Here is a 23787-nt window from a genome sequence, read left to right on the forward strand (position 1 = left end):
TATCAATGCAGAACAATCCTATCTATGCACCTTTTCCAAAGCAATATCTATTTATTTATGAATCATACAGGTATCTTTTTTATCTGTTACGCATTTTCTACGTTTTACTGCTGAGAGCACAAAACCTAAAAAAAAAATGAAGAGGCTGAGAGAAACAAGAAGATAACTGSGGGAATAGAGGAGCAGAAAGGAAAGAAAAGCCCCCCTATCTCACTGTACAGCTGAGACCCATGTAAACATACATTGGGCCTTGAAGGCCCTGGGCCACAGCCAAAGAACTGTGGATCTGCTCAGTGAAYGACTGCAGCATTCAAAATACACAAAGAGCAATGAGAGCTCAGCGAGCTTCACCTGCGTAAATGCCTAGGTACAGGTCAAGGTCCAGATGCTGAGGGAAGCTGCCATTGAGGTGCTCAGTCACACYGRTGTACTTCTGTTCAGAGGCCCTGCGAGTCAGCCGCCAAAAGCCAAGAAATTCACAACAACAAAAAATGAACACAACAAAGATAGTGGGAGAAAAAAAACAACAACACAGCATCAGGGCACCAAACACAACACATTTATATTGTGAAGCTCAAGGTTGGTTTCAGTAAGCGACAGGCAAAGTCAAGTAAAACAGTTTTGTTCAGGCGTTTTCTACGAGATCCTCAACCACTTCCAGTCAGAGAAAATTTGACTGACTTACGAAACCATCCATTCAAATTCTTGCAAGCATTCATGTTTTTTTTTGTTTTGTTTTTCAAAATGTGAAAAGAAATAAAAATCTCACCAGTGTGCAAGCCACCAGTCCTGAAGAACAAATGTAATCTAAACATAACACACAATAAAAAAATGATTGAACATAAAAACCATATACATGTAGAAAAAATTTGACGCAATAATWAATTTTTTGCAAAATACAAATTTGATCAAAGAAAACAATTAACTGATTGAAGAGAAACTCACGTGAGCAAATCCATTGAGTAAAATGAGAAGCAAGAGGACCAGGAGGTTGGCGCCTGCCAGGAAATATTTCACATACATGCTCAGGCCGACATTTCCTTCCACGCGACTTTCCTCCTCTATCGGCTGCACTGCCTACACATGGAAACCATAGTTTAAGCAGCATTCATCTAAAACAACCCATCTAAAAACAGGCCCACGCAGAGAGGAAGGAAAATGTGAGGATCTGCTGCTCTCTTGTGGCTAAAACAATGCACAGCAGAGCAGAGAGTTATGCTTCACCAAAGTCAGGGGATCTCCTCCTCCGTCGACCAGAGAGTAACGAGAGGAGGAAAGGGACGACATGGAGGAGTTGTCAGAGAGGGTGTAGTGGAAGGAAGAGCCAGTTCCAGGCAGTGGGGTCATGTCCTGCCTCTCCTCATCCTGGTCTTCCTTGAGAAGGGAGGTGAAGTCTATGCCAGAGCATTGCAGCTCACTGTAGGTCCCTTTTGCAACCATCTGGCCCTGAAAAACAAAAAAAAGAACAAAAGATAGAGTATTTGTGGATTAAGTTAATGTTGGACTACTAATGAGCCAAAAGACTAAAAATCTCAGTAATCTGACAGGGCATGAAGTGATTTAGGTTTGAGCCTCTATGGCAGTGGTCCCCAAACTACGGCCCGCGGGCCGGATCCGTCCCGCCTCCACATTTGGTCYGGCCCCCTGAACAACACCAGAGAGCATTTAGATTTTTTTCATATACCGTATTTTCCAGACTATAAGCCGCTACTTTTTTCCTAAGCTATGAACCCTGTGGTTTATATGTGGATTTTTCTTCAACCACCAGGGGGCTCTTTAGCAGGAAGTGAATCATTGGAAATCAAAATTGGAAATAAAAGAAGAAAGCGCCCATTAAAACGGAATTAGGTTTTAATAGGGAACTGAAATTTGAGAATGTTGTTGATCAGTTAAATAGCATKGAGGGGRAAAABDADRWTTTTYMGTTTTTTTTAAATAATACTGGGATCATTATGAGAATTTGAGGTATAGATATTAGGATCCAGTAGATGGCAGTAGTGGAACAATAATGGATGCGAGCTGCCGTTGAAATCTAAAGAAGAAAGCGTCTATTTTCATTTAGCACATGCAACACGAAGGATCATCACTTTTACTGTTACAGTTACTGTTCGGAAACTATCGTAATCAGGTCAGTTAAATCTAAACTTGGCATATAGTCCGGTGCGGCTGATAGTCYGGAAAATACGGTATTTATTTGATAAATAGTGTTATTTCCTGGATTTTTTCTGTGAAGAACCCAGAGAGGGTTATTTGATAGTGCTTTCTGGAAAACAATACATTTTTACATTTAGGCACTCCTGCAAACGTCACACTTTTTCTGTTACAAACTGACTCCGGCCCCCACCAGAGAGGGAAAAAGTTATATGGCCCTCACAGGAAAAAGTTTGGGGACGCCTGCTCTATGTGATTCTCATGGTATGTTAGCTTTAAGTTAGAATACAATTGTTTGATGGTATTGCAGTACTTAGCATAACTGTACAAGTTTGTGACCATAGATATTTCCAAAGCTTAAAGTTCCCCCCAAATACCTTACATTGTTCAGTGATGGCAGAGACACAAAGCACAGACCTCCTTTAAGACCACAATCTGATCTGCAGCCTTTAGATACTGCAGCTGATGAGTTACAAGAATACGCGGTTTCTTCCTCAGGAGTCCACAAATGCACCTGAACGGAGATTATGTGTAGGAGAAAAAAAAATAATAACCCTTAAAAATTCTAACAGAGTGATCAAAAATCTCTCTAAAGAAATCAAGAGACTAATAAAGTCACACAAAAATCAACAACTGAGAGTTATTGTTGCTAAAGGTCCTATTAAGATGGMGTGTGCTAATAATGTAGCGTGCTTAATTATTTATACATGGATTTTCCATTTTGGCTTGTTTTTTGTTAAAGAATGACAGAGAAAAATTTGTTTGGTTACTACTGGACTAAAATTAAGAACCGTCGTGAAGAGCAGCTTGTTTTCTTAAGTACTGAAACATAAATCTCTATAATTAAAAGGGCGCATTCTTTTTTTAAATCATAAGTGTAAGATGTTGATAATCAGACTCACTCCTCGAAAAGGTGCCGGCCCACTTCAGCATCCACTGCACTAAGAGGGTCATCAAGCAAGTAGACATCTGCATCATGATACACCGCTCTGAAAGCCCACAAAAATGAAGGTTGTTTACCTTCTTCATTGGTACAGGTGAGAGTGACTACTTTAAAAATATTCAGCACACCTGGCTAGGCTGACTCTTGCCTTCTGTCCTCCACTGAGGTTGACCCCTCTGTCCCCAACCATGACTAAGTCACCACCAGGCAAAAGATCCATGTCCTGAGACAGGAGGGAAGAAGCAACTTTAGGTAGGGATGACTTAAAATCTAGCTCATACTTACTGAGACTCACTATGCGAGATTCAGAATAAGACAACAAATGAAACCAAGTCGTTTATGGGAGCATAACACATTCAAACGTGTAACAATAAGGAACTTCAAGGTTCATCCTCACTCGCTTGAGGGCGCAGGCTCTCAGAACTCGATCGTACTTCTTGGGGTTGAACTCATTGCCAAACAAAATGTTGCTGCGGACCGTGCCAGGTAAAATCCACGGCTGCTGGGATGTGTAGGTCACCTCTCCTTTGACTTTGACCACACCAGTTTCCTGACTCAGTTCTCCCAGTATGGCATTCAAGAGTGAGGACTGACATGAATAAAAATAGAGATTGAAATGACAAGGCTGACACCCGCCAAGAGAGACCCCTGAAATTATTTGCTTTTTTTTTTTTTTTACCAAGGGAAAGATGTGAGTTTGGAGGCAATTAAGACACCAAACATTTTTCAGTGTAAACATTTTTAATTAATGTTAAATTATTTCAAGGGTTAAAAATAAGACTGAAACTGTAAAAACTGAACAGACCTGACCTTTCCAGCTCCGACGGGCCCAATAATCGCCAGCAGCTGCTCAGGTTTCACTGTGAAACTCACATTCTGTAAAGTTGGTGCTTCGAGATTCTGCAATAAAGGAGCAAATAAAATGAAAACTCCATAACCTAAGCAATAAATGAGCTGAAAGCAGGTAGGATTAAAACCAAAATAAATAAAAAATTTAAAAAAGACATTTGAGTCACATGCCCAAGAAAAGAAAGGAGAGTGTAGTTCCTCCTTGTGTTTCTCACCTTATCCCAGTAGCATTTCAGATCTTGTATTTTTACCATGCAGTCCCTCCGGTCTGCCAAAGGCATTCCCAGATGCTGAGGTGCAACTTCATTTAGCAGAAGAAATTTCTTAAGGAAAAAGATAAATTGCAGTTTTTCAATTAAATCTGTAGCGATGTAACAGATGAAATGCACAATTGAACCTAGTTTCTGTGAGATCTCGTGGAAATTGCTGCTAGCATTTTTCAGTCTCTTTTATTCAAGACATTTGCTTGACTCTGTAAAAAGAGAAAAATAAAGTTTCTGTGAGGAGCAATGACTTTTTGCCCTTACTTGTATCCTCTGGATGCTGATGAGAGACTCCGAGACCTTTTCTATGGCGAAGGGGAAAAAGAGCGTGATGGTAAGTCTGACTGCCCCATAGAGGGAAACGGCCATGAACAGTTTGCTGGCCGACAGCCTGTTTCCTGTGAGCACATAAGCGCAGACGGTGAAAAAGATGACGATCTTGCTCGAAACAAAAAAGGACGCCATGTTCAGGCCACGAAGGTAAGAGCTTTGCATGATCTTGGAGATTTCCATTCTGTAACAAATGAAAAATAATGGCATGACATACTGCTTTGAAAAAAATTAGAACAGATCTCACTAAAGGGCATGATTAAATGTGATGCTGCTCTGCTGCAGACTAGAAACTTGCATCATAAGAAACCATGAAGAAAATTGAGTGGAAAAACAAACTCTACTGCACCGTCTGACTTCATCCACGAGTGCGCCAAAAGGCTTCTCCCACCCGTACATCTTTATAACTCTGATCCCAGAAATAACTTCACTCATTGTGCAGATTCGCTCGTCTGTTAGCGCTGCTGTTTCAGCCCTGAAAAGAAAGACACAAATTGCAGAAATGGAGGGAGTGCAACACAAGGCAAGGTCTTTTATAGACCTAGCAAACCAAGGTGCAACTGATCCAAAATAAACCTCAGCCTGGAGAACAAACGTCCAAACAGGGTCTGTACAGGCATCAGAATGAAGAGGATCACCATTCCAGCAAGACACGATGGTCCGATAACATACAGCAACAGTAAAATCACGGACACTGCTTGAAGAGGACCGAGCCATAAGAAGTGCAAGTATAAGGTAACCTGAAGAGAGATTGAAAKGAGGCTGATATACTACATAAACAAAAATATTTTCTAATGTATACTTGCGTACTTTGTAGCACTTAGAAACATTTCTGAAGAATGTTTTTAAGAGCAGCTACATCAGCTCTAAGTGTACAGAAGAAAAAGCCCAAGTTTTCAAAGAAAAGAACAATATATCCACTGTAAAACATGGAAGGTGTTTGGTTTCCTTTCACAGGAGCCTTATTGCATCTGGTGCTGTGAATCATCAATCTTTGCAGCGATCATGAAGTCATGAGTCGACCGAGTCACCCTTCGGAGAAAAATGCTGCCCAGTGTCAGAGAACTCAACTTCAGTTGCAGATCTTGGATAATGATCCAAAATATGCAGCTGAATGCACAGCAGAAATTACAGAGAAATAAACATTAGACAATTTTGAATGGCCCTCCACCAACACAGACCTTCATCTTACTGATAACCATTGGACAGATGTAAAAACTGCAGTGAAGTAACAACTGTCTATGAACTTGAGATAGCTCTAGCAATTTGTCCTGAAAGAAGGGGACGAACTACTGGTTTGCATATGCAAATAACAGAGCATGTTGGTTATGGAAGCTACCAAACATGCTGTCACAAAATAATAAGAAATATTTTTTTTATAGAAGCCATTTTCAGTACACAAAATATTTAACTTTTATCTTTAATTTTTGTCCATTTCAAGTTAGCTCAAAGAAAAATTATCTTTTTTTTTTTTTGAGAAGGTGGCAACAAATGTATGTGCATCTGTATATAGAACAATTTCTCTAAATGTCTCATGATTTTTGAAGAAATCAAATTAAAACATATAATCTTGTGATTTAATCTAACTATATTTAGGTATAGAATGTCGAGTTACCTCATCAAATTTGTTGACATCGTTGGATAAGAGATTCACAATCTGCCCTGAGGTTGTTTCAGCCATTGCTGAGCTGCTGAGACAAAGAGCCTTTGCAGAGCAAAAGTATCAAATCAAGTCTACAGAATAAACTCAGCACAGAAGGAAACATTTCTCCTGTGGAGCAACACGACGACTGACCTTCCGATAGATCATGTGGCACATGGCCACACGAATCTTCATGCCAGCCCGCTGGACTTGGTAGAAGTACACATGATGAAGCAGAGCTAGGCCTATGGTGGCCAATGAAATGCCTGCAGCACAGCTGTAAGCTTCAGAGACCGAAGCTGGCTCAGCAGTGTCGTAGCTCTCAAAGAACTCGATTAGCTTCCCGAGTAGCACTGGCTGAATGACTTTGATAAATTCCTAATAGACAAAACAATAGTAAAACAAAAGAAATGCTTGTTTAAACAGCGTGTCTTGAAAAGGTATCTGTTCCTTAAACTTTTTTCACATTTTCAGCACAGAAATATATGTACTTTCAAATGATTTTATGTTGTAGACCACCAGAAAGTAGTTCATTACTGTAAAGTGGAAGGCAAATGAATCAACATATAATCCTCATGGTGAAACATTGTGATGGCAGTGCCATCACCATGAACGCTGAGGGGATGGTTTCCTTCAGCAATGACTGGAAAGCTGAGGATTTGGATGGAGCCATCAGGTTCTTTGCACGTACGGCGCTGACGTCACATCCGCATGAGCGAAATGCGGCTTTCTGGTGTCTCCTTTGAGTTAGCATGACAGCTACAAAAGACAAAGTCGTATTTCAAACACAAATAAAGCATTGTTGACTTCCAAACATAATGGGTTTTTAAATTTTCATGGATTTCCAAGCGATACTGAATTAAGAAGACGGTGGCTTGTAAATATTCGCCGCTACCAGTTAAAGCTAACACAGCAAAGTTTGCAGCCTTTACTTCACTCCGGATCAGCTTCTTCAGCCTAAAACTACCGGGGGAGACGGATGGTAAATAAAGGAGCCGTTCCTGTGTTATTTCCATGGAATCACTTCTGTATTCAGCCCGAAAGAAAGAGTATATGGGAACGAGTAAGCAGACCAGAGCCAGCCAGCCGAGCAACTGATCCGCCTTTACATTGCTGTAAACACCGTCCTATTTGACCTCTTCACAAGAAGCATGCAAAAGTAACAAAACGAAATAACACGGAGACCTTAAAGAACACGGTCATATTTTTCTAAAAGCAACAACTTTGAACTTGAACAGCCAGCTGAACTCGAACTCTGACACCAGAGCTGCCATACTGTTAGGCTATGGGGCTTGTTGAACTTCCTCATGCCTCGGAAGCAAAAAGTCCGAACTGTAACCTCCCTCTGTTTCACACTAACGACAATAAACACATAAAATACTTGAAATTAAGTCCAAAATAAGATAAAAACATTGTTCGTTAGAATGGATTAAAATGTTTAGATACTTAAATAGCACATTTTTACAAGAAAAATGTCTGAGAATAAAAGGTGAGAAAAACTCACCTTCGTATCCGTGAATGTTTAACGAGGCGTACATCTTAAAACCTTTCTCCAGCTTACTTGTTGGGGCTTCGGATCGATGTTCATCATTAATTGTTACCTTTGCCAAGCCTTGCAAGCACCTAGTGTTAAATACCATTCTCAATAGACCGGAAACGACCGAGCCGCTTTTCCCCGAACACAGAAGCTGACGTGCAAAGAGCTCTATGGCTATTGCAAAGCAAAAACTTTGATAAGGGCGAAGTTCACCTTCCACCAAGGCAGTTACTCTAAACGTGCAGTCAGAACTACAATGAAGTGGTTTAGATCAAAGATATATAATGTGGAAGTATTCAGGGCATATGAGGTCTTTCTACCTCTATAAAGATGTACATCCCAATTAATGAGTATGGTTTCCAGTAACAGTGGATGAGAGCTCTGGCAAGTCTGGGTGGTCGCAGATCTTTTACGGCCTGCTCAACTTCTTGATTCCAAAACCTTAAAAAAGAAAAACAAAAAAATCATTATCGAGATTTGTTTGTGTTTATGATGTCTAAAAAAATCTTAATTTAGTTTCATTTTCTAAACTGTGCACTTACAGGGGTACTAAATTCAATTCTGATCTCTTAGCTCTGTGTAAACAATCTAAAACACTCCAGAAGTAGCAATCTACACTATGTGCAAAATTACAAATCTATTACCATCAATAGCAAAACGACCTTATGTGCCTATATTTAACAAGAATCACATAATCTGTCTCTGACTAAAAAGTCTTATACTTGGCTGCCTATAATGTACTGAGTTTGGTCTCTAAACAGCAAAGTAAAACTTAGATTGAATTGGAGCTTAATTTATTTATATGATTCGACTGAACTGAATATATAGTGGTGAATATAAACTTGATGTATTTGTTTTGTCATGTGCCTCAGCACTGAATGAGTAAACTGAATTAACATTGACGTACCCATGAATCCACAGAAAGAAACAACAATGGGATTTTGAGAACATACCACCTACACATTTTTCATATTTTACCACATTACAACAACAAAGTTCAAGGTATTTTGTTCAAAATGTATGTAAATCCTGTATTTATTTCAAGTCACAGTCCCATCAGCTCTGGCAAACTTCCTTGTTTCTCCTGAAGAAATGCATTTTTTTTTTCTCTGCCATTTTGTGGTGAGTTCAGGGTGATTTTAAACTAACATTTTGGCAAGAGGTTAATTTTGGTCTTTAGTGCTCAGAGAGTTTGCTGTGCAAACCACATTGTTTGTGACAAACTGATTTAAATTTTATATTCCTTTTAGGTATAGTAAAGCTAGACGTGTTGTTTTCCCAACCTTACGCTACTTTAAACTTCTCCACAACCGTCTCCCTGACCTGGTGTGTAGCTCGGTCTTTATGATGTTTATTGCTCATTGATGTTCACTAACAAAACTTTGGATGATTTTGTAAATAATGACAATTTAATGCAAAGTTGGCATTTTTAATGAACTTTTAATGCAACTTTTAGAGCAACTTTGCATTAAAAGTGTCGTTAATAACCGCATGACACTTCATGACAACTGTCATAAACATTCATAAAGACTCATTTATGTTCATGACAGGTGTTATGTCATGTTTATGGCAGTGTCATGTCAGTCTTATGGACACCCCTTCAAATAAAGTGTTACCAAACTTTTCTAATTCCAATAAAATCCACTGAGGTTTGTAGTTGTGATACCACAGAATGCACCAAGTTTACAGCATCCTATTTCAGTTTTGTTCCAATGCAAAAAATCTGACTAACGCAACCTCTAAATTCAAACATATCCTTGGCTAACACAAGAGTTATTATGATAGCAGTAGGAAAGATGCTTTCCCCCATGTACGAGTTTGAAAAGTACAGTCTAAATATAGGTGGGCTCTTCTCCAAGCACAATGTTCCCTCTGAGGCCACACTTCCTCACAGAAAGCTGCCTCTGCCGTATGTGGAAGAGGTGCAGGCTTAAGATGTCAGGCAGTTGGAGGAGAAAATGGTCTCTGTTTTGCTATGACACTTGAGCTTTCGCAATGGAAAATAAAGTTCATTTAACCTGAGAATATACCCTCTTCTATTAACAGCCAACAGTAAAATTTGAACTCAAACTCCTATACTGTCCTAAAACCTAATGTTGCATTGGTTTCCAGAGGGCCTCAGGGATCTAAATCTGATATGGTTATTAGTTACATTTTGTGTGGGTCAGTCAACCAGAGCACAGACACAGCGAGGATATTATAGAAATAGAGAACTGTGGAGGATTTCTACACTTGAGAAAGTCTTGAAAAAGTCTGATAAAGAGAAGGGAATAAAGATAGGAATGTCCTAAATGTTTGTCAGCAACCAACACAGCACATTGGCTGCAGTGGTTATAAAATGTTTGAATCTCTCTTTTGTCTTACCATAGCACATCAAACTGATTTTGAATAATTTCTTAAAACTCACCTTTTGTGTTGACTTTTGACAAAAGATGCTATTCTGGCTTCATTTTATTTATTTATTTTAGTTTTGATTGCATGGCCAGTTATATGTGTGCTTAAAGTATTTGTCATTTTATGTTTTGCATCTATGTAATTGGTCCTGTGTGGCAATGTAAAGTGCCAGATTTGGATTGGATACGTCTCTGTTCTTAATTTTGATTTTTTTTTTTTCAGCATCAAAATACCAAATAAAATGCCTTGCCTGCCTGCCGTATCTTGGAGGGTTCCAAGAAGAACAGGGTAATAACACTATGATGGTGAATAATAGTGGTGGATCTACCCAAGCAGAGTTTGTGTCAAAAAAAACACACTAAATTTCTTTCAAATTCAAATTACTATAGAATCCTTATTCAACGCAATCTGAAACTGCTCAAAACATAATTTAAATAAAGTACTTTTTATATACATTTTACCTTTAGAGATGTCTTTAATATGTTGTATTGACTCTTTTAGTTCAATAACCTTAAAAGATTATCGACTACCATATCTGTATGTGACTACAGATACTTTTACACTAACTTAACAAAAATAAGTGAGTGTGTTACCGTTGTAGTTCCTCTCCAAGTCGCTGAGATGCGTCCTCTGGGAGAACTCTGTACATGTCATCCTCTTCCAGTCTCCTCTTGTACCCAACTCTGAATAAGGGGTTCAGCCAGCTAAGAATAAAATATATGGCCGCATGTTAATTATTTTTACAACAATAAGTAAAAGAAACTAACAACCAGACAAAAAAAAGTTCCTCAAACATAGACAAGGTTAAATTTGTTTATGCTAAGGAGTTAGTATAACCAAACAGACATAAAAAAAATGTATATTCACTACACAAACAGACATTTCATCTCGCTGTCAGACAGAATAATGAGGGAGAGAAGTGGAGAAAAGAGGAAGGGAGAAACGCAGACAAAAAAAGAAGATTTACATGTGCTAAGATTATGCCCCTAGGAATCCAGGGGAAGTCCAGATAATCATGTAAAAGCCTTGAAAGCTTCTGAGTGGCTAATTCACACCACTCAACTTAAATGAAAACGCATATCTGGATGTATTTTAAAGCAGTCACTGAAACACTCTTCTTCATCCTAATGGGGCATTGAAAATTCTAAAGAAATCAGAAAACATGTCAGGAATAAAATCATAGGCCTCCACTTGGATACAATTGGACTATAATGAAAATCATTACATTTGCAGAAAAAAAGGCAAAAACTTGCAAGCCTGAGAACATTTTCCCAGCTGTGAGGTACGGCGGTGGCAGTATTATGTGTGTTGGAGTGTTTTGCTGTAGGAGCAACTGCTGTACTTCACAAAATAGATGGCATCATGAGGCAGGAACATAATATGAAAATATTAAAGCAATGCCTGCCAGGATGTTACAACCTGAGCACCAACGGATCTTTAAAATGGACAATGATTTTAGGCACACTACCAAATTAGTTGTAAAGTGGTTCAAGTCCTCTCTATCCTGGAGAAAGTTTGTTGGCAGAGATACAAGGGTATGTGTGAGAAAGGGAATGGGCCAAAATTCCTAAGCAGAAAAGGTTTAGTCTGTGTTGATGTCAGTCACTGAGAAACACAATATTTACTGTGCATGTAAATATTTGATTTCAGCGGTACGGAAAACTCATTTAAAGAAGATACTATTTGGAAATGCATTTTTTTTTTCTTTAAAATTTCCTACTTGAAGACAATTGGCAATACCAATACGTCAACAGTAACAGCTGGTGTTGTACAAAAATGTTAAAGCAGATCATTTAATGCAATTTAGGATTATTGTTATTGCAAATGGAAATATAAAAATCCTTAATAAAAGGAAATCTATACATAAAACAATGTTGACAACACAACTAAAATTAGGCCAATAAAAGGGCTTATGTTAACTTTGTACATAAATCCTTTCTCGAGCTTGTGTTTCTCCTAGAATTAAAGTGGAGTATTGTTTTAATGCTAAAAAGCATAACTTTCTCCCTAATATGATGCTCTGCAGCTACCTGTTATCACATCCAGGAAAGGGTCTCTTCACTGTCCACTGCCCATGCACCCTGCAAAGCCCTCTGTTCAGCTCAGGTCACGCCACACTGTCAGTGGGAAAGGGCAGTTTTTCTTACCAGAAGAAAATCTTGGAGAGAAGATTAGCTGTGGCTGACGGATTATCCTCCTTCTCCTTATTCAGAGGTTCCATTGCCCCAACAGTGAAAGCAAACCCAGCAGGCTGCTTCTGCAGGCTATGTCCCAGAGAGATATAGAGGTGGAAACACAGCGAGAGCATCTGTTATGAACTCTTCTGTGCGTCAGATTCGGCCCTTGTGACATTCAGGGTAGGATTACAGCAGAAGATTGGCAGCCGGTGTCCCGGTGTTCTAACTATCTGCGCTACCCATTCATTCGTCCTACCCTGTGGAAATGCGCATGCGCACATCGATGCTACGTCACATAGCACCGAGAGATAGACATAGCTTTCTATCCGTGCTACAGTAGGAAAATCTGACGAGAAGCAGCTTTGCGCATGCGTGATTAATTTCCAATGTGGACACCGAATGGGGTTCAGTTCTGTTCAGTTCAAATTTATTTAATCAAGGACAGAACATTAAACAATGCTACATCTGGGGGAAAAAACTGAGAAACTGCTGCTTGCACAAAATTCATTTCTTGGTTGTACCTTTTTTTAAAGACAGTAATATCAAAAGTTAAAACTTCCTGTCATTCCTTGAATTTGTGCGACTATAAACAGAAAAACATTAAAATATATATCAGAATGTATATCAGAGAAAGCAAATTCTCCATAACAATGTAGGTCAGTATAAATCAGTCTTCACGTATTTGTTTTTGTTTTAGCCTATGTTTCGTCTGGGAACCGAAAACTCTAAGATCAGTTCACATTTTTATTTCTGAAGGTGAGTTTCTCTGTGTGCAGGTGAGGTTTTCTGAATCCGGTTATAACCTGTGACCACCTGTCTGAGCTCGGGGGAGTGGGAGGGGCTCACGGCAGCTTGGGAATTCTGGCTCTTTTTAGAGAACCAGCTCTTTTGGCTCGGAACACTCGGCTCCGAATCAATCAATCAATCAATCAAATTTTATTTGTATAGCACATTTCAGCAGCAAGGCATTTCAAAGTGCTTTACATAATTAAAATAAAAACAGAAATAATCAGTGAGAAAGAGAGAGATTTAAAAAAAATAAAAAAACAAAAAACATTACATCATTAAAACGTCGAAAAGAAAGAAGAAGAAATTAAAAACATTAAAGACATAAAAAGATGGAAGACATCAAAACCGGCACTCTAACCCTAATTTAGCCATAAGCAACTCTAAACAGATGAGTTTTAAGTTGAGATTTAAAGGCACCCAGTGTTTCAGCTGTTTTACAGTTTTCTGGAAGTTTGTTCCAAATCTGTGGTGCATAGAAACTGAATGCTGCTTCTCCTCGTCTGGTTCTGGTTCTGGGGATGCAGAGCAGACCAGAACCAGAAGCGGCTCTTCAGATTTGTGTTCCTTAATTTATTATCCAACAGACAAATGTTGCAAAATGAATGAGAGATCATTCATATAGTCAGAAATGACTATATTCAACAGCTCTTCTTCTGGGTCAGTGTAAAGTGAAATGTGCATTTTGAGTTTTAAAATACCATACGAGTTTGTTATTTGGCTTTTGATGGTTATATTTACAGATTTACCTGTGTAAATTTGATGGAATGGTTTAAAATATCTTGAATGTAATTATGGCTAGTCAAAGTTACCTTATTAGATATCTGAATTAAGAATTGCGTGGAAGCACAAAGGGGGGTCCACGCATTTTATGTTTCCTGCACAAAATTGTCAGTAAATGCCACAATGTAGAAAGAGCTCGGAAATGTTGGAAATGCGGAGAATGCAAAACTTCATAAACTATAAGACTGCTTCTGAAATCTGCAAAGAAAAACAACCTCACCTCAAACCATAAAGAAAAGTAACACAAGGTCCTGTTTGCTGTTTGTTAAAAGCCATGTAAAACACAGCGTTCATGTGGAACAAGGTGCTCTGATCAAATAAGACCAACATTGAAAAATTTGACCCACATGTAAAATGTTATATACGCAACACTGCTGCACATGACTCTGAACCATTCTTCCCCTGATGAAACATCATAGTGGCGTTACATCTCCTTCCAGTCTAACTGATCTATGTTGCAAAGAATGTGCCAAATTTTCTGGACCAGAATGTAGGTGTTCGTGGAGACTTATGGAAAAATAAACTGACCTCTGGCTGTGCATTCAGTAGAGGAGCCTATTGAATGCATTGAAACTTTGAAACTCTGCAAGTGGGTACAGATAATTTGGTGGGATGTTGACTGGTGAACTGTCAAGTTTTCAAATTAAAACAGAAGCGTTTTTATAAATTTTGAGCCATTTGAATCCACATTTTCTACTTCAGACCCTATTCTTCAGTGAGTAAAGGTAACATGAACAATGACATACATGTTCATAAAACAGCTGGTAATCATTACTCTCACAGTTGCTAAATACTGTGTGCTAAAATAGATGAACCAGTAACTGGACTTTGTCATCTGTTTGTCTCCTACTTTTTTAGGATCAATGATTACTTCTTTATTATTTTTATGTTAATATGATACTTGACATCATCTTAGGCGAGAACGAGAACACACAAATGAAGGATTCTCTCTTTTTCCCTTCGAAAATGTAATGCCTAACTGCCAGCTTGTCCTTCCTTTACTCGTTCACTTTGGGACACGCTTGTCCGTCCCTCACAAGGTGAGCGATCAAGATGTCCTGTCTGTTAATCATCTTTGTGAAACACATGTCCACAGTGTAATTCTACCTGCCTGAGGACTTTTTTATTTCTCCTTATATATTGATATTGACAAAGACAACACACATTATTAAAGCTATCAAATGACAGGCTGGCAGATTCTGGCTTTCTTCAGTGGCCTAGCCGGGCTCTGCGCCACCATCGCCGCGACGGTGTCCAATGAGTGGAGGGCCACGAGCCGAGCATCCTCGGTCATTACAGCCACATGGGTGCTCCAGGGTCTGTGGAACAACTGTGCTGGGAATGCCATTGGAGCTCTACACTGCAGACCTCATCTTACCATCTTCAACCTTGAAGGTAAGAGATCACTGTATTCTGATTTTAGACTTCCAAAAAGTTTACTTTTTTTGTTATTTTTTATTTAAAACAGCAAATAATATAGTGATTACATTTTTCCAGATGAAAGTTTGTGTTTTAAATGTGGTAAATGTGTAAAAAAAAAATGGAGATGTTAAACCATGAAAGTTTTTAGAGTCGTGGTGGAAAGTAAGTAACACCAGTAAAAAATGAAATTGAGCAAATTATGATACTGCCTTAAATTTGAAACAGTTTAGTTTAAAAAAAGTTTACATTGGGATTAAAAATGTGCATAAAATACAGTGGAAGGAAGTACATCAGTGTAAAGAACCAGTATTATTACTTAGACATCAGTGCAACATAAGCAAACACATGAAAAGATGCTCAGAACTCTGGTGAAGTTATTGGACATAAGGAGCGCATGACTGATGCTCAAAATATGTGTTTTTAGTTACATTAATCCAACACTGTGTTGTTTCATAAAGAAAATCACAAAATACACTGCTCAAAAAAATAAAGGGAACACTTAAACAACACAATATAACTCCAAATAAATCAAACTTCTGTGAAATCAAACTGTCCACTTAGGAAGCAACACTGATTGACAACGGGGACCCTCGTCGGGTCAATCAGTGTTGCTTCCTAAGTGGACAGTTTGATTTCACAGAAGTTTGATTTACTTGGAGTTATATTGTGTTGTTTAAGTGTTCCCTTTATTTTTTTGAGCAGTATATATTTAGCCACACTTATTTCACAATACATATTAAATTTGTCCTTACAGTAAAAACATTTTTCTTTGCTGTATGTCACATAAAAACCTCAAACTTTAATGTTTTTTTTTTTTTTTGGAAATACCAGAAACTGACAAGAGAAATTAATTATGTTCTACATTTTTCTTTTTACAAATCGAAATCTGACATGTGTGATGTATGGATTCTGAACTTTTTACTGTTATCAACCAGAAAAAACCCCCTGCAGTTTTGGTCTAATCTTCTCCTACATGTTCCTTTGTCCCCTACATTGTTTGAGGCAAAATTCAAATGAGACCTCCCCCCACAGCATCATGCTGCCTCTACCACCTCTCAACATTCTGATGTCTCCACAGAAAGCAGCTGTATTGATACCAAAACTAAAGTGAGAAAGTGAGATTCCTGACTTGAATTTTTTACTGGCTCGTGTTCTTTTTTTTTTTTTCCACTTCCCAATTGCTTAATGTTAAATTATATCAAAATACAATGACATTTACAGTCATGACGTGAAATAATTTGAAAAGGTTCGGCTGTGGAAGGCAGTGTGATTCGTTTAGTTTTCTCTGATAAGTTTGAGTTTTTATTTGTTTAGCCTTGAAAGCGCGTAAGATCCCTGTTCAATAGTTTTAGGATAATGAAATTATGTGAAACTTCTGCAAGTACCAGATTCAGGCCCCTTTAAAAAATTATACCAGGCCCCTTTAAAAAAAATAAATAAATAAAAAAAAGAGTACAACTTTAATACCTGTAAAGTATTTTTACTTTAAAAGTAACTAATTTTGCAGCATTCCCTGAGCAAGCTGAATCAACTGCAGTGTGATAGGCAAGGCATTACTTAGAGTATTCAGCCACAAGATGGAGCTCTGATTCACATCAACAAAGCAGGATAAATCTTTAGTTTAACAGTAAACGTCTTCTGTTCTTTTATGTTTGGAACATTGCTGGTAATCTCAACATCTCCTTTCTTTGAACTGAGAGTATAATTCACCCTTTTGAGATTAAAGTGAGAGACAATGTTAATAATTCAACTAAAACTTGCTATTTCAGGACTAAGAGGAAGCTGAGACACTTAAGTTGAGCATTAATCTCAACCTTCTACAAGGTGAGAGAGAGAGAAGGATATGTTCTCTCAAGGAAAAATAGAAGATGACGGAATGTTGACAAAGTTTAATATAGAGCAAGGAGAGGTTTTCTCCTTGTGCTTCTACTTTAAAATTTTTCCATAAACACCCCGAACACGTTCTGGACATGTGCCAAGCTTGAATATCTAACTTCTTTAGTAACAACTTCACAAACCATCTACGTTCTGTGATTTCAGTTCCTACCAGTGCAACTCTGAGTCACAGTGACTTTGTGAAAGGGCTGACCATTGGCCACCTGTTGATGTTTAGGGCCAAACTCCTCCCTTCAGAATATAACTGTCCACAACACATTAACTATCAATTGTTCACTATCCATTCAACAAACTCCGGCAGAGCAAAGATACCTTTTCCCAAAAAGTTTTTCCCAGCCATTAATTAATTTCCGCCCGTGCCACCTGAATTAACGTTCCGGGCGGCGTGAAGGAGTCGTCCTTGCAGCATGAGCGGCATGTATCAGGAGATCTTGGCTTTTGTCTTAACTACATCGGGCTGGATACTGGAGTCTTCCACCGTGTCGATGGACTTCTGGAAGGTCTCCTCAAACGATGGATCTGTCATTACCACATCTACTTTCTGGGCCAATCTGTGGAAGCACTGTGTGACCGATTCGACGGGGATCTCCAACTGCAGAGACTTTCCGTCAATGTTGGCTCTGGATGGTCAGCTCCATTTTTAAAATGATCCGTTATTCATTGCAGTGGCTGCTTTACCTCAAGCTTAACTGTTTTACTCCATTTATACAAAGCTGTAATGTGTGTTTAACCTTTTTCTTCCCATGACGCTTAAAAAAAACATTTTAAACACCAGCTTGTTTTCTCCCTCAGTTTTGTTAGAAAATTCAAGTTCAATTTTATAGACAAAAAGATGTCATGATGCCCAAGGCAAGTTTCCAATGAAACACTCATTTACCCCCAAATATGTCAATGTTTAGCCTTTCTTCTTGGAACTTGAAAACCATAAAGAAGATTTACAAGGTTCCTCAGGCAGTGTAGGCCATGGTTGACTACTTTTAGGGGTTGACTTTAGAGGTAATCTTTGTCTCTGAAGCTGATTGGAGTGACAAATGTCATACCAACAAAGTTACCAAAAATTGCCTGGCAGCAGTAATGGTCAATTGCTCTTCTTGCTTTCTGTGTAAAGAGTTCAGAAGGTCAGTAGCTTATTGACCTTGCTGTGTTTTAAGCTGAGATTGAAAACCGCCAAATGAAGACAAAAGACTCTTTGGATTCCAGACAGGTTTGGTTTACTTCTGTTTCACAGGTTACATCCAGGCTTGCAGGGGACTGATGATTGCAGCCATCTGCATGGGTTTGTTCGGTTCCGTGCTTGCCCTCGTAGGAATGAAATGCACCAAAATTGGAGGAAGCGACAAGAACAAAGCCAGGATCGCCTGCTTTGCTGGTGTAGACTTTATTCTCTGTGGTAAGTGCACATGATCTGTCTGAGCAGCAAAGATTTTCTCAAAACCATTTAATTGCTTGTTTCTTCTTCTTCTCCTTAGGCATCTGCTCACTTTCTGCCTGTTCCCTCTATGCACACCGGATAACAACTGAGTTTTTTGACCCGATGTTTATGTCTCAGAAGTGCGTTTTGTACTGAAGGTCTCTTTCGTGTTTTTCAACTGAGACGCTTGTGGGACATAACCTAAAAGTATTTTTGTGTGTCTCCAGGTATGAGCTGGGAGCTGCTCTCTTCATCGGCTGGGCCGGTGGTATCCTCTGCATTCTGGGGGGCAGTGTCTTCTGCTTCTCAGTTGCAGATTCTTTTTCAAGAAGGTTAGTATCAGCAACGTGTTTGCATTATGCATTAGAATTTTATTTTTTTTAAAGCAACCTCTATCTTATTCATGTTTGTGAGCCCTAAAGGAGTTTGACTTGTAAAGATGAAGCTGTGCTGTTTCTCCTTTGCAGCCACAGTCAGGCAAACTATATCTACAGAGGCGCTGCCTCACATTCGCACATCACCGCCTACACAAGAGGGCAGACGAAGCCTGTAAAGGAAGGGCATGCTGCAGATAACAGCAGCTCCTCCAGGGTGCAGCACTTTGATAAAAATGCATATGTGTAAGGGAGGTGAATCCAAATCTTTTAAACCTAAAGTCGTTGGTGGACTTTTAGGAGTTTTACCTTCAGCATGTGAGATGTGACAACAGCAGCAGTGGGGCTCAGTCTAATAGCAGCTGAGGTCACTGAAACAGATTTGTGTTTCACCTGCTTTTCAGTTATAAATTTTTGATTATTTTTTTTTGTCTTCAAGGCAAAGTACTTTAAAGGCTTTCTGACAGTTTACTCAATGTTCTCTTGTTTTTATGCCCTTTTGTATGTTCCGAATATAAAAACATGAAAAGCGTGGACCAGAAATGAGCTTGTTTGATTAAATATGGTCATAATTCTCTGTGTATTTCTATGAAACTTTTGAATTTGTGTTACTTTTATTTGCATTTTGGTTTAGTTGCGTGTACCTGTTACTGTATCAAAGCCATAATGACAAATTTAGAAATTATTCGATACATTTGAACATTTGTCAATGTGCATTTTTAGTTGTGTTTGTATCAAAATAGATAAAAAAATATTGAGATCTGATTTTGTTCTAGTAGTTTTTCCTAAAGGCATTTCAACCCCTCTTCATTCATTTTTCACAATCTCTTCAAGTAGAAACATTAATACTACAGTCATTAAATCTTGGACTTGCATGATGGAGCAGCTGTCAGCACTGGTGCCTTAAAGTAAAAAGGTCAACAGTTCAAATCCTGTGTAATGGGCTTTTCAACATGGAGTTTATATGTATCCTTTGGTTAAACAATATAGCACCTTGATGATGTAGTAATGGTGGCTGTTTATTTCCCCTTCTAAAATGTTCTAACCCATCTAATAAATATTACTTTACAATTTATAAAATCTCTTTACAATTTTAATGTCTTAAATGCCTTAAGTGGAGAGAAACACATTGATGCCGGCATGTACTGCAAATAGCAGTTAGTGACACAGAGTAATTGATTGGTAGACTTTTCATAAAACAGCTTAAGAAACCATATTTTTAATAAGCACAGACTGACAAAAATTGTTGTCAGCTGTTGTCAGGCATTGTCAAAGAGGATAGAAATAAAAAAAAAAAAAAAAACTGTTCTACATGTTTATGTACTGCATCACCTCTACAACACAGCTAGCCGCTGTAAATTGTTAGAAAAAATTATCAACTTCCAACTCTTGTACTTCATTCCAGCTGAAGTACTAATAAATTAGTTTTATGTAGGTAGCAAAAACACTAATCAACTTTGCTATGGTCAGCAAATTTAAAATTCCACAAGGAGCTCGCAACCTCTTTGAGGTTCTGCACCAATGGAAAAGTGGGAATTACACCAGTCTTGCTCCTCTGGATTAGCCACATCTACATTACATTTCTGGTCTTACAATAGTTGCTAAGACACGTGAAAAGAAAAGGTTATTTTCAGATTGTGTGTTAAGAGCAAGTTGCAACTAAATGTGTTGTAAACAATATTCTTAGCCAGCAGTTCTGCGAGAAAGACTTTGCCGTTCTTCCTCAGTATGTGATTGCCTAATGGGAAGGTTTATGCCTTTTTATTGATGTTTGACTTGTTTGTAAAAGTCATTAATATGTACCACAACATGCATTAGTGCAGGAAGTGGTGCACTGCTGGGATTGCAACGTTCGTGTTCGTGGTGGCAGAATATCGCAACACAAATGGGCAGAAATTAATTTTAAAAAGCTGAAATTAAATAAATTTTTGTTCAGAAGTATTTTGGCCTGCAATAGCACAGCAGCACAACGAGAGAAAGTTGGAAAAATTAAAACATTAAACTCCTGTGACCAATTACTTCAAAAGCAAGGGGAATGTTTATACCTTAATAGATTTTTTTCTAAGTCGGAACCAATAGGCATACAATTCAGGATCTGCAACCTAATGTCAATAACAGTTGTTTAGATAAAAGTTTCTAAAATGAATATGTCTATGAAAAGTATCTTTAATACTGAGATAGATGTAGTAAAGTGTCTCTCTGTATGCACAGCATCAGAGGCTCCTCCCTCGACTAGAGTGGGTTGAGCTGATGTGAAACAATCAAAACTAAAGACAGGCTGCAGAAGGTTTACTATAAACATCTTGCACAATGTCATACAGCCCTCACCCACAAAAATAACACAAACACAGTGTCATCATCTCCATCCTCTGCTATGACATATGGGATCTTTCTGACTCAAATTTAGACGTGGGAGCTCCAATCTTTTTTTTTTCTTTTTTTTTTACCTCCACGCTGCATTGGCAGATTACGTCAATTCAGCAATGAAGAAGCGTTTGATACAAATATTTGGCTTTTTGATCACTTCTTTGGGATGGGTGTTCATTTTGAGCACTATGGCAATGGACAACTGGAGAATCAGCCAGATGGGAGGACAAGGTGGTTCCTTCATAATCAAGGTTGCCTGGTACTGGTCCAACCTGTGGAAGGACTGTTACACCGAGTCCAGCTCCGTCACCAACTGTAAAGAATACGGGGTCCTCTGGGGTATCTTGTGTAAGTTGTCTTCCTTCAAACAATAAAGTTTATTAATTGTAAAATTCACTGTGTTTTAACGATAAATGTTGAGACACCCTCAAAGTGATATGAAGTGTCAGAATGTTTTCAACAACATACTGAATTTATTTAATGATTTATCAGCTGATAGTCTAATCGGTTAGGTGTGCTGCATGTGCCATTTCATAAAAATTGGCTTCAGCAAACAGTGGATTTCGTGTCTCAGCCCAAAAGGCAGACCTTCTGTCTACTTTATTGAATTTTTAGACATATCTGAATGAGCTTTTAGGCATTAACTCTTCAAAAACTCAATGGAGCGTTATCATGTGTGGCAGATGATTGTTTCATATTCTAAAGATATGCTTAATGTAATTTCTTCACCACTAAATGCAATTCCAAATTCCAATTGTACTGTTGTACATCCTCTAACTAAGGTAAGGTAACCGACAAGGCAATTCAAAGTGCTTTACGTGAATTAAAAGGAAATACAAACAAAATAACAAACCAAAGGAAAGAAAAAGAAGAAAAAGAGCAAAAGAAGAAAAATAATCTAATGTTGATCTAAAGTATGTAAACTAGGTGCTCCTTTTCAGGGTTGCTAAGTATCCTCTGGTCTAATTCTATTTCTGGGTTGGGAGAACAGGAATCTAAAAAGATAGTCTAACAATGTTGATCCACAAGTGTCTTCTGGGCTTCTGGTCTCTGCATCTAAATAGTGACTAACTAGCTAACCAACTAACTCAAGGCAAACCAACAGTCATGTTTCAGGGCTCTAAGCAGAGGAAACCAGAGTAAACAATAAGAACTCAAACATGCAAACTGAGTGCAGACAGACACCAAGCCAGGATCTAATAAACCCAGAACCTTCTCACAGCAAGAAAAGACAAAAGTACAACCAATAACATTTTTTTTATATTTTTTGTTGCTGACAGATTACGTCCAGGCAGTTCGGGGGTTGCTAATGTGCGGCTTGACGATTGGATTTGTTGCAGTCGTGTGTTGCTTTGTTGGGATGGAGTGCACTTACATCGGAGGAGCGGAACCAACCAAAGACAAGCTGGTCTTTTCTGGAGCAGTTTTTCATTTTGTTGGTGGTGAGTACAAGAGTTCATATGTGTTTTTCTCAAAAAAAAAAAAAAAATGGAAGAAATGTTTTGCCTTCATTTATTTCTTAGTTTCGTCGAAACCTTTCCACACAGGTGTGCCAAATCTTGTTGCCTACTGCTTATACATCAACAGAATTGCCAGATCAGCTTATGCTACCAATTTACCAGCGGGAGAATTACGGTATAGTTTTTTTTTTTTTTCGCTACAGGAATATACTAATCAAAACAGTTTTTTATTATTAAAGATGTGAATTGTGTTTTTCTTTTCTGTTTTTATTTTAGGTATGAATTAGGACCACCCACATTTCTGGGTTTGGTGGGATGTTTTTTAATATTTTTTGGAGCTGTTCTGTATGCTGTGACGGTCATCAAAGTAATATACCCTAACAGGTATGTCAACCACTCGTCTCTTCTTTCGTATGTAAAAAGTTGACCATTAACTTTACGTTTTGCTTTTTTAGAACAGTGATAGAGGTATATGGAAGACCAACATACATGCCCCCATCCTACAGAGGAAGAAGTTTGTACACAGGATACTACCAACCCTCCCGACTCAATGGGTCTTACGCCTCAGGACGATCAAGCAGCAAGATCTCAAAGCAGTCTCAAGCTACATCAAAACTGTCAGAAAGAGATGCATTTGTGTAGTACCGCAGCTCTTTCAAGACTTGCAAAGTTCTGCAGCAGGGTTGTGAGGAAGTGTATAATGTCTGACTAAACTCAATGCAGTGATTTTGTAGCATTTTCTATCAATGCTATGTTTTTCGTCGCTGCTTATCATCAATTAGCCAATTGGTGTTTAGGTGCTAATAAAGGCAAAGCCTGAGTTTTTGGATTTCACCATTTTTAAACAATTCATATGACACCAAGTAAGAATTGTTGTGAAATTTATATAAAAATGTTCAAATATTTTTAAACTTGTAAGTCTGAGGTCGTGGTTTTTTAATTGGAGAAATGAGGTGTGCTCACTCTAGTCTCTCCCTCAAGCAGAGGTTCAAGTGTCTCTGT

General features: G+C 38.4%; 3 protein-coding genes across 11 annotated transcripts in view; 2 read left to right on the forward strand and 1 right to left on the reverse strand.

Moving 5' to 3' along the window:
* The window catches only part of LOC103458943 (multidrug resistance-associated protein 4), a 50088-nt gene extending 37549 nt beyond the window's left edge, over positions 1–12539 (reverse strand). For 2 of the 7 annotated variants that reach the window (XM_008400125.2, XM_008400109.2), the window contains exons 1-18: positions 12257–12539; positions 10703–10813; positions 8036–8156; positions 6332–6556; positions 6152–6241; positions 5113–5276; positions 4835–5011; positions 4471–4720; positions 4159–4266; positions 3905–3994; positions 3492–3683; positions 3223–3317; positions 3054–3140; positions 2569–2665; positions 1225–1446; positions 946–1077; positions 770–807; positions 352–446 (exon numbers count right to left, since the gene is read on the reverse strand). In XM_008400125.2, the coding sequence (XP_008398347.1) occupies positions 352–446; positions 770–807; positions 946–1077; positions 1225–1446; positions 2569–2665; positions 3054–3140; positions 3223–3317; positions 3492–3683; positions 3905–3994; positions 4159–4266; positions 4471–4720; positions 4835–5011; positions 5113–5276; positions 6152–6241; positions 6332–6556; positions 8036–8156; positions 10703–10813; positions 12257–12417 (2455 nt within the window). In that variant the 5' untranslated portion in view covers positions 12418–12539. Of the gene's footprint in view, positions 1–351; positions 447–769; positions 808–945; positions 1078–1224; positions 1447–2568; positions 2666–3053; positions 3141–3222; positions 3318–3491; positions 3684–3904; positions 3995–4158; positions 4267–4470; positions 4721–4834; positions 5012–5112; positions 5277–6151; positions 6242–6331; positions 6557–8035; positions 8157–10702; positions 10814–12256 lie in introns of those variants that run through there. The other 5 variants (XM_008400100.2, XM_008400093.2, XM_008400118.2 and 2 more) reach the window with 5 other exon arrangements.
* Positions 12540–14967: 2428 nt separating this feature from the next.
* Positions 14968–20229, forward strand: LOC103458931 (claudin-10). Of its 2 annotated transcripts, none has more exons than XM_008400082.2 (5): positions 14968–15250; positions 18402–18563; positions 18643–18724; positions 18812–18916; positions 19052–20229. In XM_008400082.2, exons 1-5 carry the CDS (start codon positions 15037–15039, stop codon positions 19206–19208), a joined length of 720 nt encoding a protein of 239 aa, XP_008398304.1. In that variant the 5' UTR covers positions 14968–15036; the 3' UTR covers positions 19209–20229. The 2 variants fall into 2 exon arrangements, with proteins under 2 accessions (XP_008398304.1, XP_008398295.1); XM_008400073.2 differs by lacking the exon at positions 14968–15250 and adding an exon at positions 17466–17800.
* Positions 20230–21331: 1102 nt separating this feature from the next.
* LOC103458916 (claudin-10-like) lies at positions 21332–23705 on the forward strand. 2 transcript variants are annotated; one of them, XM_008400052.1, is made up of 5 exons: positions 21332–21673; positions 22606–22767; positions 22849–22960; positions 23062–23169; positions 23241–23705. In XM_008400052.1, exons 1-5 carry the CDS (start codon positions 21442–21444, stop codon positions 23425–23427), a joined length of 801 nt encoding a protein of 266 aa, XP_008398274.1. In that variant the 5' UTR covers positions 21332–21441; the 3' UTR covers positions 23428–23705. The 2 variants fall into 2 exon arrangements, with proteins under 2 accessions (XP_008398274.1, XP_008398283.1); XM_008400061.1 differs by having other exon boundaries at positions 22873–22960.
* The last annotated feature ends 82 nt before the right edge of the window (positions 23706–23787 follow it).

Source organism: Poecilia reticulata, linkage group LG2, assembly GCF_000633615.1.
Source record: "Poecilia reticulata strain Guanapo linkage group LG2, Guppy_female_1.0+MT, whole genome shotgun sequence".
NCBI classification, from domain to species: domain Eukaryota; kingdom Metazoa; phylum Chordata; class Actinopteri; order Cyprinodontiformes; family Poeciliidae; genus Poecilia; species Poecilia reticulata.